Here is a 14,184-nt window from a genome sequence, read left to right as displayed (position 1 = left end):
TCCCTACATAGTTTGTAGGTGGAGCGTGCCATTCTTTTTAATTTGCTAACTTGAATCGCATTGCAAAGGGCTCTATCACCCCTGGCTACAGCTGCAAAGCAGCATCCTATGTGCAACACAGATTATTATGCAGAGTGGATAGGGATTATAGTCTTTTTTCGGTTTATATAGCACTTAGCACAATCAGGTCCTGGCCCATCAACAGAGCTCCTAGATACTATGAAAATACAAAAATTAATAATTATTCTTGTTTTAAAAAATACATGATTCAAGAGAGAAGGTCAAGCTTCAATCCTTTTTGAAGGAAAGTAGTTCAACTTTCTTTCATAAACGGGCTGACTTAAAGGAATATTATCCTAAACAACAAGTAGGAAAACATATGGAAGATTCCTTCTGTCATTTTTTTTCAAAGCAAAGCCCCAAACCAGCAGTTTCTCTCAACTGCTTCAGGTGTTTAAAGAAATGCATTTATACTTTGTCTAAGGGAAGTCAGATAAGAGGTCTTCAGGGTACAATATCTGGTTCCTTACTAACTTGAACTAAATTAATACAAGACAGTCAGAAAATGATTTAGTGCCCACACAATGAAGTTGCACCAATTTAACTAAATTAAATTTTGAGTTAGTTAAACTTGGGTACATCAACATGACTTTGCTGTCTGGAGAAAGGAGTGTCTAATAGGTGACCTGGAACCTAGGTGTCCTATTTATCTGTGAAACAAGAGTGGTGGTGCACATTTCCTCACTAGTGACCTGAAAGGGTGACCTCCAGGATCAAAAGATTAGAAAGCAGGCTCTGTGCTCATTCAGTGGTTGTCTTCTGCTGGTGCATACATCAGCCCACCCGAGTGTATGGAGATCATCAACCCAGGTCAAGTTGAACAACAAAGAACTGAGATGAGGACTTGGGCAGGATCCAAACCTGCGACCTCAAGGGGCTAGGTTTCACTTCCTACTACAGAGCCCTGCTAAAGCTGTTTCAATTTTTTCCCCCAACATTTTTTCTGCACTTAAGATATATTTTTTAACTAATGCCACACAGGCAGGATTTAAAGACACTGTCTGAAATGGGGAGGGAAGGGAAAATGGCTGAATATGTGAAAGCGACATAACTAAGCAGTTGTGCTTGGAACTCATGGGACAGCCGGAATGGCATAAAGGACTGAAACTAGAATTCAGCGCACTACATAGGTCATGGCTGCACAGGGGAAGGGGTCTTTATGTGAGCTGAGTGTCATGGTGTACACCTAAAAAGTACAGATAGACCAATCTCAGCTGGAAGAAAGGTGAACTATTTGGTGTCTTCCATCAGTGATTTCTACTAGTGTAATACAAGCTGCAGCCATCTCACACTATCTGGGCTCTATTTAGCACACAGGCACTAGTGACATGGTACCATAAAGAATAATTGTGCAGACACTGGAATAAATCAGGAATATTAACCAGCAGAGCCACAACAGGTTACAAACCCTGCAGAATCAGACACACCTGCTGCTTTTTCAGTGACAACTTTTATTTAAAAATAAATAAATTTCCTATTCCATTTACAACTTCTTGAACTTTAAATTGCTCAGGCAAATGCAACCATTTGGATTCTGCATACCCATTGCCAACAATACACATTTACTAAGAACTCAATGCAAATCAAAAAGGGAATTGCAATGTTAGATTTTGCAAACACAGGAATCTGTTAATAAAGACTGAAAGAATCAGAAATCTAGTGGAAGTCATAAGGAAATCTTTTAAAGGTATCTGGACCCATATTCCTAGAATTTGGGGATTAATATACACACAAATCCATGATTATGCATGCAAATACGGTCATTTAAAACAGGTGAATTTTGCAAAAAATTATTTTAAAAAGTGAAATTTCTGTCATTATCTTTGTACTACCAATCTCTTGAAATCTAAACAAAACAATTATGTTATAAAGCTCCCTCCCAAACCCTCTTAGGAGAGTTATGACCAAATAAATATTTGAAAAAGTATTCAGAAAATTACTCAACGAAGTGGGTAGAAGTATTACTGGTATATGCAGCTCTGGAACCTGATAAGCCTAACTTTAGATGCAAGCTCACTTATTCTGAGGGTATCCTTGAGCTTCTCAAGTGAGAACATACTCCATGAAACTAGGAACTAAAATTCTTAACTGTGAAACACCACTCACTTCAAAGTCGTGCCTGGATATTTCTGGCTTCTTTCATGTGATGGCAGCTTGCAGCAGGAACTCTAATGCAGCATTACTATTCAACATACAACATCATTTTTGCACATTTTTCCATATGCAAAAACCAATAGGCATAGATAAAAAGAAAGAGGCATCACACATTTCTAAGCCAACATAAATTAATCATCTGTGGGTTTCACCCTGCTCAGAGTAAATGCTACATTTATTTCTTTCCCACATTCCTTGCTGGTCATACCCCTGTATCACTTTGGAAAAAACTTTCATGTGTTGCTTTAGAAAAATCATGAAAGGAGGTAAAAACAGTCCTTTGCCATGTCCCTCACCCCTCCTATTTGCCATCCATCATAATCTCAGTCTGATTATTAAAACTGTTGACACTTGAAAAATCTACCACAGAGATTAATATCTACCAAACCTGCTCCTTTAAGCAGAAAGTAGGACAGCTTCGCCTCCAAGGAAGATGACAAGCAGCATTCTTTGCTCGCTGCCAGAGAAAGCCAGAAGCTAAAGTGACCCGTCATGAACTGCTCTACAGTTTAGCCATTCAAGTGGAAGCTCTGAACAGCTGGAAATGTTTGATGCGGAAATACAACAGCCAAAATGCTCACCAAGCCTCCTTAAATAAAAATGTTGTAAGTGACACGCAATAGACTGCTGTGCGGTGAGGATCGTGTGGAAATTCACTTACTTCCAAGATAGCAGGGAAAATAAATGGATCAAGAATGTTTTAATTTGACAAACGTGTGCTCATTCACTGTGGTTTCAAAATACTGCACCTCTTTCTCAGTTACTTCCACCTAAAAACAAGTTACTATTGATCTTTACAATCCCACTGGGGCTTTGCCTAGTTGAGGATGCCTCCCTATTATCATGACAGGAGCTGCAAATATACTGATACGTAGGTACTACAGAAGTGGTTACTTCCTGATAGCTTTTTGTTAATGTTACCTTAATCTGAATTTTAGCTGAGTTTGGACACTTTCAGTCATTTGTTCTGAAGTCGGCTTCCCAAATTGGTCAAAGTCATAGCATTATGCCAATGTAACCACCAGCAAAATTTGGCCCCGTGTTCACTCAGAATTTTGTATGGGAGAAGAGGACAAGCGTGTATCTGTTACCGTCAAAAACCTGAGGATTAGGATTTGGGGTAAAAGCTGTAAGGTTTGTGTCTTCATTATGGAGCTGTGTGATTTTACAGCCTGTCGCCACTCTGAGCAGCAGTCTCAAGGTCATCACACTGCTAGAACATACTCAGAGGAGCAGCAGAGCCTGGCTTTTAGCTCAAGATTTTTCTGCTGGTGCTGCAAAATTGTCTCTGGCCTGTAAAATAGGCTGTTCAAAGACACTTGCCCAAGCCAAAAGAAGAGCTGTTAGCTGAGATGTTAGCTTGCTTGTGTCAAGTATGTTAGGTACTCCCTATGGTAGGACAGCTACAGCCAGTGCCAACCGACACCACTCCATTCGTAAGCATCTACTTTACCCCAAGATCTTCTGCTCATATTTATGGGAAGAGGGGACCTGCTGCAGAAATGTTTTAACATATGAGGTCAGCAAATGATTTAAAGGTGAAACAACAGACAACCACATGTGCAGATCATTGTCAAAGGCAAGCAAACACTGGAGTTCAGGCAGGTTTTAACTGTGCTCTCTCTCTCTAATGTCCTTTTAATGAAAAGACATTAGGAAAAAAGAAAATGAAAACAGAATTCAGCTGGAAGGTAAAATCTCGTAAGAAGAATTTCAAAGGGAAAAAGGAATTCAGGGGACCTGGCACTTTCTAAGACTGCCACTGTGCCAATACTGCCCCATGTGGAAGGAAAGATTAATCTCTATATTAGTTATTAGGATGTGTCCAGAGCTCTTTAGTGACCTGAAAATCAAACAGGAAATGTACAAAACATGGAAACAAGGATGTACTGATAAGGAAGAGAATTAAAGAAGAGCACAAGCATGTGTGATCCAAAGTAGAAAGCAAAGGTACAAAATGAAAGCTAGCAAGGGAGTTGGTATAAGGCAATACAAAAATGTTCTATAAACACACTACGAGTAAGAGAAGAACAAAGGGAAGTAAAAGACCATGATTTGAAGGAGAAAGTGAGGAAATTACAGAACTAATTCAGGGAAGGCTGAAACGTTCAATGGGTTTTTGCTTTAGTCTTCAGTTGTGACCAGATACTTAGTACAATCAATATCAAGCACAGAGGGGTAGGAGAACAGTCTGGAATACAGGAAGAACAGCTGAAAGAATATTTAGGTAAGATAGCCATATTCAAGTCAGCAGAGCCTGATGACATTCACCCTTGAGTTCTTAAAGAAACAGCTGAAACAATCTTTGAACCACCAGTGATGATCCTTGAGAGCTGCTGGAGGATGGGGGGAGTCCAGAAGGGCTGGAACAGGGAAACAGAAAACCTGTTTTTAGGAAGGGGAGAAAGGAAGACCCAGAGAATTACAGATCAATCAACCTAACTTCAACAAGTGGAAAGGCACTCAATATCTTGAAAGGGTAACTAGCTTAGTGCATAGGGGAAATACTGTATCTTAACTTTAGTAAGGCTTTTAACACCCTCCCACATGACACTCTCATAAGTGTACTTGAGAAATATGGCTTAAATGAAATGATTATGAGGTACATGTACAAGAGCTGCTATCCATACTTCACTGTCACAATCACTGGGGCTCTCACAGGTCTGTCTTGAGTCCAACTTTATTCAGTATTTTCATTAACTGCTTGGAGGGTGGAATAGGGTGTTCACTTACAAAAAGTAACATGTAAGTTGCTTGAGAGCAAGCAACATCAAGCTTTGGAAGGTCGCAAGCCCTCTGGAGGATAAGATTAGAATTGAAAATAATGTTGATAAACTGGAGAAATGATCTGAAATCAGCAAAATGAAACTCAACACAGAAAAGTGCAAAGTACTGTACTAAAGGAATCATCAAATGCAAAACGAGATGTAACTATCTACATATTTATTTGCCTCCCAGAGTTTTGTGAAGAGAAAGCCCAAATATTTGAGAGTTGCTAACACTAGAGTAACGAGTGTCACCGAAAGCCAAAGTATTTAAACATAAACCTGAAAAATCAGTTATTGGCAAAAAAAAAAAAAAGGGACAAAACCAGGTATTTCTCTACCTGAATCCAACATAATACAGGATCAAACATACCCAGCTACTGCAAGAAGAAAGACTGCAACCTAACATTTGAGTAGTCATTTGTGGGCTGTTACAGTTTGCTTCTATGTCTACAAGCTACTGTCCCAAAATCCACTTGAGGAGGGGGCTGGCATCAAAGCTGCAGTGCTAAAAATGTATAGTGGAGCTGTACAGGGTCTCTGAAAAGTCGTCTGTAATCTAAAAATGAAAACCAGATAAAACCATTTTACAGGATAAGAAAGCTGAGGCACAGACAAGTGAAATATCGTGCTTGACATTACAGAGTCAGAGCCCAAAGCAGAGCTGAGCAGACACTCTGGAAGTCCTGATTGCCAACCATGTGGTATAACCACAAAACCATTTCCCCTCATAAATGTAAGTTTGCTTTTGTTGGGGGGGTTTTGATGAATCCATTAAACTTCATATTAAAGCATTAATATAGTTGCCTTTTAATTAAAAAAAAAAAAAAAGAGTTCATTTAAATGAAGTGTTCCAGGCTCATTTAATTAATTTCAGATATTTCAGTTCATTAGTTAAATGTAAATGGATACTAAATTTCTCTTGGCAAATGCTTCCTGAACTAAATCTAAATGCATTTTCACAAATCGCCAGCAGAGGGCAGGAAATGACCAATTCAACAGAATGAATGAACTAGATCAGCCTTTTAAGGAAGTTATATTAGTGCAGACCTTTCATCCATTTTAGTTAGCCTCTTCTTTCACTGGAATAATCAAATAACTGAGAATGGTGGCTCTGATCTTTGGCTGCCTTCTGTTACATTCCCATTACAAAGTGACCCTAAAACCCATATAATGGCTCCAGGACAAGCAGACCAGTATAGGGGATTCTCCAGTATGGGGTGGTAGTGTAGCAATGGAGAATCTAGTATTGTTAACAGGGAGAATAGCTAGGGAAAAAGGGGCACAGAAGTCCATGTCTGCTAACAGTCCGTTGGAGGAACTGCAACTGGTATAAATTTAGAGAAGCCTTCGGATTGCTCTAAGTTATGATCAGCATAGACAACGCAAGATCAGAGGGGCTCAAGGTGGCTTTGTAGGCTTTAGGCATGAGTTGCCTTGAGCACTCCTTTGCCTTTGTGTCCTATAACATGAGATTCTCAGAAATGGGTGCCTTGCTAGTGGTTAATAGAAAGCAGAAATGACCCAATCTCAAAACCACAAAAAAACTCTTCAGTGACTGAAAATTTACTTCAGTTATTTAGTTCCCATTTAGTTGCTAGTGCATAACACTCTGCACCCTGCAAAACTACTGCCCAAAGCTCAACTGTTTGAACTGGGAAAGACTGGCCTGAAATGCGATGTTTACCTATTTACAGATATAACATCTACCTTCTCTTGCAAACAAAATAAACACAGTAGAAAACAATCCTCATGCCCTAAATGATCTCAAAATGGCCCGCTGGACCTAATAGCTTAGACCAGGGCTGTCCAACTCCTAAGCCCATGGGGGGGCAGGTGCCCCAGCAGCTGCACCAGTGAAGGCCTTGTATTGCGAAGACAGGAAGCAGCAGCTGGAGGAGGAAAGGGAAGCCTGGAGATTCTGGCTGCTATTGCAGGCAGAGTGATAGAGGCAGCAGAGGCTGGGTGAGAGCCCAGGGGCCACACATTAACTGCCAGTTGAACAGCCTTGGCTTAGACTATTCTTTGTGTGAGCAGATTCAACAACCCATAAAAAATGGAGCCAGTTGCTCTGGATGGACACCTGAAAAAACAGCTATACAAAATTTATACACACACACACACGCGCACACTCTCTCTCTCACCTCATGTTTCTCTAATTTCAGTTTTCATATTCTCTGTGTGCAAGCACACACCCCTAATAAGTATGTACTGGTAACAAAAAGATTAATTCAATTTACTGTAACCAAAGAGGATGAAGAAACCTTTGTTATTTTTTTTAAAGATTTGTTCTCCTCTTAAAAAGCATGCATGAGGTCATTTTTCAGTGCTTAGCACCAAAAAAGGCTCAGTTCTTTCTCTTTCGCAGACTCACATTAATGCGTGTTTCAGTTCTATAAAGCATGACACAGTCTGCTTACATATAAGGACAAGAGATGGTAGTGCATTTCATGGTTGATTAATACAGAAAGTGTCCTTCCCTTGTTACCAGAAAAAGAGCATTTTCTCTCGTGAGATACAGAAATTTGCAAGTGAAAATGCACAGACAGTGCGCACCCAGCTACAATTGAAGAAGGCTATCATCCTCCAAAACTTCTGTCAACATGAAATACACCTGAAAGATGCCCATAGCTCTGGTGATGCTGCTAATGAGATATCACTGAAGGATTTAAGCATGGCTAATCTAGAGCTGAGAGTAACTTCCTAGCATCAGGCACTGTCAAAAGGCATGTTTCAAAGTATGTATATAGAAAAGGAAACTAAAACCCTAATCCACTTCCCTAATCACTTTAATCTGATACGACTGACAGTGGGAAGAACATATTGAATCCTCACAGAGGTTTCACCAGCTGCTGCCTTATTTTTATAAATACCACAACAGGCTCCAAACATACACATAAAAAACTACTCAGTCAACACAGAACTCAGAATTTATGCTCTCTGAATACATTCATGACAGGTCTTTTAATCCCCTGGAAAAAATATACGATAGATCTGTGACAAAAATACCCAGTAAAGGAGGAGAAAAAAAAGCTATACCACATTTTCTATGTGCATCTGAATGCCTGATCTGCATACAGAGGACAGCAGTTGCGCGCACAGTTGCAGAAAATGCATGTGGTAATGATCAGGTGGCAATAAAATTGGCTATAAAAGTGTGTGGTAATCACTGCATGTGTTATCATGGCATGTAGTTTTTTTTCAAGCTGACCATGGCATGTAGGAGGAGGTTAGGGTGCCAAACGTTTTTACATGGCACTATGAACATACAAAAAAATTAAAGCAGCTGGACAACTTAATGGAAGGTTAAATGTTTGGCATTTCCCAAAAGATGTTTCAACAATGCATAGTATTAAAAAGTCTTGTGAGCTTTTCTTTTATATTAATTCTGAAAAAACATGATATGGATAGCCTGCTACTAATGCTTCTTAAATTTAAGAATCCATCAACACAGATCGCTGCTGTTTGAGATCAGAAGCCCATAGGGCCAGCCAGGAAAAACCCTTTGCTTAATACAATTAAAAAAAAATACAAGTTCCATTGTTTTAAATTACAGATGAGAGAAAAAAAATAGTGAAAAAAAATCTGTGTTTTTCAAATGAAGTTTAGGTCCCGTCACGTAAAAAGATTTCATGATGGCTACTTATAGATGTTAAACCCCACCCCACAAAATTAAGCCTTACTTTAAACTTGGTGTGCTCCCATGCTGAACAAAGGGCATACCCAGAAGAGACATCACATTAATTGGACCTGGCTAGCCCTATGTCTATATAAATTGGATGTTTTAGTGGGGCTTTGGACTTTTATCCAATAGCTGACTGAATAAGCTTTAGCTAAAAGTGCCAAAAAGCTCCGGTGAAGCACCCAATCTATACAGACACTGCAGAGCCTGGTCAAACTAACGCGCTGCCTTTTCTAATAAAGCACTTTTCTTTTTTTGTTAACGTCTGTAAGCGGCTGGTATGGCTAGTACTGGGGCAGAAGGACCTAGGGCTTAAAAGATACTTCTGCACACATGCAGCATCTTCTTTCTATCAGGTGACTGTTATCAAATCTGGATTCATAATATGCAAAATTGATTCCAGGCAGATTCACAAACTATTGTTGATACAATTCACAATATAAAACCGTAATCCCCCCCTATATGCAAACGATTTTAAAAAAAGTAAAGGGTAAAGTGTAATGCATTCTGTTTTGTGGAGTCATAGTACAGAATCTGCGCTACAGCGTACATGTACAGCAAATTCCATGAGGGGGAATAAACCTCCACCCTACATGCACTCTTAACATTAATATTATTTTAATGCATATGGTTTGGTTTTTGAATGGGCTGAGTGAAACTTACAGGTGTTCTGAAATTAGGACATAAAGATGGTTCTCTTTGCTCAACCCACCATGTGCCTCTGTACTACTGTAGGGCATTTCCAGCAAATGACTAATCTTACCCAACACAGCGTATCCATTCTGTGACACTAAGCACAACAGCACAAAACCAAGTCTGAAACCCACAGGCTTTGTTCTTAATGCCCTAGCTTTTGTGCAATCAGACTCTTTATGCTACATATATCTATGTTTTGGTGCTCTGTTATCAGAGCTCATTATATTCTTTTTCCAGCTTGCTATAGAAGCTCTTGCTCATCATCTTCAGACCCTGAGGGCCCTTGTCGCACCTCTTCATACCATTTATTGGTAAGGCTTTTCATCTGTATGCGTCCATGGTGCAGGTCCTAAGGCAAAGGAAAATAAGAGCAACTGTTATTTAGGTACAGAAGTGTATGTGCCTTATAGAACATTTACTTGGTGTATCTCCACAAAATACTCCTCATTTCCACACCTCTCACCCTCTAATACATGCACAATTATGCCTCCTAATTGAAATATTATACAATCCATCAGTGATTACTTTCAACTATAATTATTTTGATGATGGATATTTCCCCCCCCCTGTGTTCTATAGAAGGCTCAGTTCACTGGGACACAGCAGTCACAATACTGTTTGGCTGGCCTGACCCCAAATCATCTTTTTTTCTATATGTGCTAGGGGGAAGTGGCAGCTTCAGTGATTCATTTTATTTCAAGAGTCCATGAGTGCCGTTTTGTTCTCCAAGCATCCTAGATAGCCGGCCTTATACTTCTGGATTCCAGGTATAAACTGAATGCAAGCTTCAGTTGGCCAACCTCCTGCTGCCAAATTCTGTAGAACAGCACAGGAAATGCAGACTGAAATGAATGCCGTTTAGCAAAGGAACAGAGCAAGAAAACGAAAGTAGGTTCTACTGGGTCTGCATTTGACAGGCCTTTGATCATGGCAACTATCTCTGAACAGGTACCATATTAGTCAGATTACTCTGCCCAAATCAAAATTTCCAAGCCTGCAGTACACATCTGTGATTTGTCTGGAATGGAATTCAGGAGAAAGCTAAACCAATGCTACCACAAATGTTTCTTTTCCAAGAAAGTAGAACTCACCTCTTGTGTGAGCCGCCTAGTGAAAAAGGGATTCAAATACTTGGCATCAAGCCACATAAAGCCTTTGAGGTCCTGGCGCTTTATGTACTGGGCTTCATATTCTTCCTCTGTGAGTTCTGATAAATGTTCAGATTCAATGGTATTGCCCTAAAAGATCACAGGACAATTAGATATCCTTAAATTCCTTTCTTCTTAGGAAAGAAAATACTAGAAAAATGCTGAAATAGTGTAGGTTGCTATGAATAAGCCATTTTGCCTAGCTGTGTAAACACTTGTAGAAACAGTAAGATTCATCTAGGCAATATATCTTCTAGGAACTGAACTGAGACCCTCAATACCTTTCCACAGAAATTAGTAAATAGCTTAGAAAAGAAGGCAACTTTTAGCTTTGACTGACTTGTAATGGAAGTGAGCTACTGATTTGAAGATGAAAGGCTTCACTTCCAATGATTAATTTTCATTTCATCCCCCACTAACGCTGCAACTTTAGAGACTCAAATGTTCTTTATTTTACAGTGCAACAAGGGAAACCTCATATGCTAGCAATGTCAAATAACTTTAAAGACAAGTTTATCTAGAAATATTAACAGCTCATTGTACGAAGCTACAATACTTTGATACAATTAGCAGAGGTGATTATAATGTTAATTAGATAGTGGCGATGACGCAGTGGGTTCTCAAACTGTCTAAATGACAATGACATTGTAGCATGGGTCTCCTCAAAAAGTAAAACAGAAGTTACAGGTCAACTGACTCTGAGGAATGTAAAGGCCTTGACATTTTGTGCAGGACTGAATTATTCCTCACTGCAGCTAACTTACATGTATGTTGGCTGCAGCATGGGAATGGAGACAAGTCTTCTGGGATACAGTTATGCTCTCTCTAATCACTAATTGTGCCAAAGACAATGTGAAGTTTTAGGTGCAATTAGAGCTAACGTTTGGACAGAATTCTGCAGTACTTCAGATTAGCCAAGATATTGTGTTAAAATAAGCTCTAGTTATACGGATGCCATCTCTACCATCTTTTCATAACCTCTGATTTATTTTGAACTGTTTTTTAAAAACTTCCATCTGCCTCTTATGATTAATGTGCCCCTTGGCCTCCTGAAGAATGTGAATCACAATTATGCTGGGCAAGGGTCTTTGGGTAGCTATGATATTTTTTATTAGTTATTTTCCATTTGTATACGACTCAGCCCATTCTCTTATCTTCTGCCCTGTGTTTTTATGGGGATGGCTGTACTTTCAATCAATCAATTTAAAATTAGACTAGGTCAATCATAATGTCAAATCCCTGTGTATGAACAGAACTGATCACATAAATATTGGTTTAGTTATGCTTTTACAGGATTTGTAAATGATGATTTTTATACTCTAGTGTATTATTTCATTAAATTTTTTCCAGTAGAAAATGTCACTGTATATTTACTATGTATTGATCCTTACTATGCAAATTAAAGGGAAAAACCAGGCAATTCATTTTTAAACATGGGAAACATAAGAAAGGAACAAACCATCTTTTCAGTCTTGCTGAGGGTAATATCCTTCTTGTTCCTCCTTCGTGCTTTGGAGTCTTCAATATCAATCAGTCTGATCAGGGGCATAGTTCCTCCTCCCAACAACAAAATTGTGAATAACACAATGATGATTGTTGTGGTCCCAATGAGCTGTCGCTTCTCTATTGGTTCTAGGCCCAAATGAAGGCTCAGGGCATATGGAATTGCTCCACGTAAACCTGGCAAGAGTTTATATATCAAAGGAAAGGTCATTCATTAACCTCAGGATTTGTTCTCACCATTTTCTTCACTCACCATGGTGTTTAACACATTGGAAATCTCTTCTTCTAAACATACGTTTTAAGGCCATATAGGTCCTTACACTGTGGCCATCATCCTGAGCACCTGACTGGCTTTCTAAACAACCGAGCTTTAAATAAATTAAATCTATCAGGCTCTGGATCTCCAAACAGGGTACTGTAAAAGCAGCAGCTTTGCAGAATCATTCTGGCTGGACTATCTCCACATGGGCCTCCATGATAAGGATAAGTTCTGCTGGACTTAGGTTTGAGAAGCACAGAAATGTTCACTTTAGTTTTGCTCCACCCACAGGACATGATCTGTTGCAGAGGAGCTAGTACAATGAAACACAATGCCATTTTTTTCAATCCTGTATACCAGGGGTTGGCAACTGCAGGCCACCACTTGTGACTCATCTCCCACTGTGGACTGTGCCCCTGCACCTCCCCAGTGTCTAGCAGATGCTGTGAAGGAAACAGATAGAAAAAAAAGCAGGTGCTAAGACTCTGGCGATGCCACCTCTGCTGCAGCAGAGACTAAACTGAAGATGGCAAGCCTAGGAGCTGCTGTGGGCTGGATCTAGTCCATGGGCCATATGTTGCCACCCCCTGATGTATACTCTGCACTTAGACTTACCACTAAACCACATAATGAACATCATTTTAGGGGTGATTTTATGATCACGAAAGAAGTTGATCAGGTACGAAAGTGGAAAAATATTCACTGCTCTGCCAAGCAGGACAAGCACCTGTAAATAGCAAGGAAGTAATTTAATAAGTGAAAGGCTATTTAGTGCATTATATCCATACCCTACAGAGCAATGGTTCTCTACCTTTCTGTACCAGGCCTCATTTGTAAACACTGATGGCCAGTCCCAACCCAGTAAATAATTTAAGTACAAAACAGCCTCCTGGCCCTGCCAGCGCCCCTCACTCCCAACCCTGACTCCTGGGAGGCAGTATAGGGTACAGGGGGCCTCAAGCAGCCCCTTGCAGGCTGGAACTCCACCAGCCTGCAATGGAAAACCCACAGTCTCCCATGTTTTTCTCCTTTAAAGAAGAATCCATTTTTTAAAGTTTGTTTGTGACCCTTTCATATATTCTTGTGACTCACTTTTGGGTCACAACCCACAGGTTGAGAAATGCTGGTACAGAGCCCTCCAACGTACAATTGCCACGCGAACAGTATGGGGAGCATAGTAGCCTCACTATATATTCTTCAAAACTAGACACATTGGTAATTCAATTTAAAGCAGCTCACAGTTTAGGTTAATGTAGAATTGAAATGCTTAAACACCGGGCCTATGTAGCCAAACCAGAATCATTACTACACAAACTATAGACATAATTGAAGGCTGTCAGACACAGTTTTACTAATGACAACTGAACTGAAAGCCGTGCAGGCATCCCAAGGAACCCAGGGAATAATCTGAGAAGAGGTTTAGTTCCTCCAATGGCGGCCCCAAAGCAGTCCACCTTCTTTAATCATTCCCACTGGTGGAACAACTCAGAGGCAAAAAGAAAATTCCTCAATGCCTCAGGAAAAAAGACCAAAATCCAAGCAAGCAGGCTACAATTCAGCCCCTCAACACTTCCCGGAGTATTTTTGGTAAAAGAACATGGCAGTATGTGCGGGTAGCTTTAAGAGACTAATGGCTATTTTCTCTGTCTCAAAATTACTGCAACCAAGCATCAGGGCTCATGGACAGAGGTGATATCTTTTATTAGACCGAATGAAGGCTGTGCCTTTTTCCTTTTTTGGCAGTCAGCCATAATTGCTACATTGCCTCAGGGCTGCGAGGGAAATTCCAGTGATAATGAAATTCCACTCAGTAGCCATCTGTTCGGGGGGGGAGGTAGGTGTGCAAGGGTAATGTAGTGAGAGCAACCTCGCAGGTCCCACAGCAGACACCAACACCTCAAAATCTCTTGCAGCTGA

General features: G+C 40.0%; 1 protein-coding gene across 1 annotated transcript in view; it reads right to left on the bottom strand.

Annotated features, from left to right (window-relative positions):
- Positions 1 to 1,494: 1,494 nt before the first annotated feature.
- Positions 1,495 to 14,184, bottom strand: part of SLC9A8 (solute carrier family 9 member A8) — a 65,876-nt gene continuing 53,186 nt past the window's right edge. Inside the window, exons 13-16 of the mRNA XM_006018149.3 lie at positions 12,883 to 12,994; positions 11,965 to 12,185; positions 10,449 to 10,595; positions 1,495 to 9,706 (exon numbers count right to left, since the gene is read on the bottom strand). Coding sequence (XP_006018211.1) covers positions 9,599 to 9,706; positions 10,449 to 10,595; positions 11,965 to 12,185; positions 12,883 to 12,994 — 588 coding nt within the window. The 3' untranslated portion in view covers positions 1,495 to 9,598. The remainder of the gene's footprint in view (positions 9,707 to 10,448; positions 10,596 to 11,964; positions 12,186 to 12,882; positions 12,995 to 14,184) is intronic.

The sequence above is a fragment of the Alligator sinensis genome, unplaced genomic scaffold (assembly GCF_000455745.1).
Source record: "Alligator sinensis unplaced genomic scaffold, ASM45574v1 scaffold115_1, whole genome shotgun sequence".
Taxonomy (NCBI): domain Eukaryota; kingdom Metazoa; phylum Chordata; order Crocodylia; family Alligatoridae; genus Alligator; species Alligator sinensis.
Note: the sequence above shows the minus strand (reverse complement) of the source record. Positions and strands in the feature narration are given on the sequence as shown.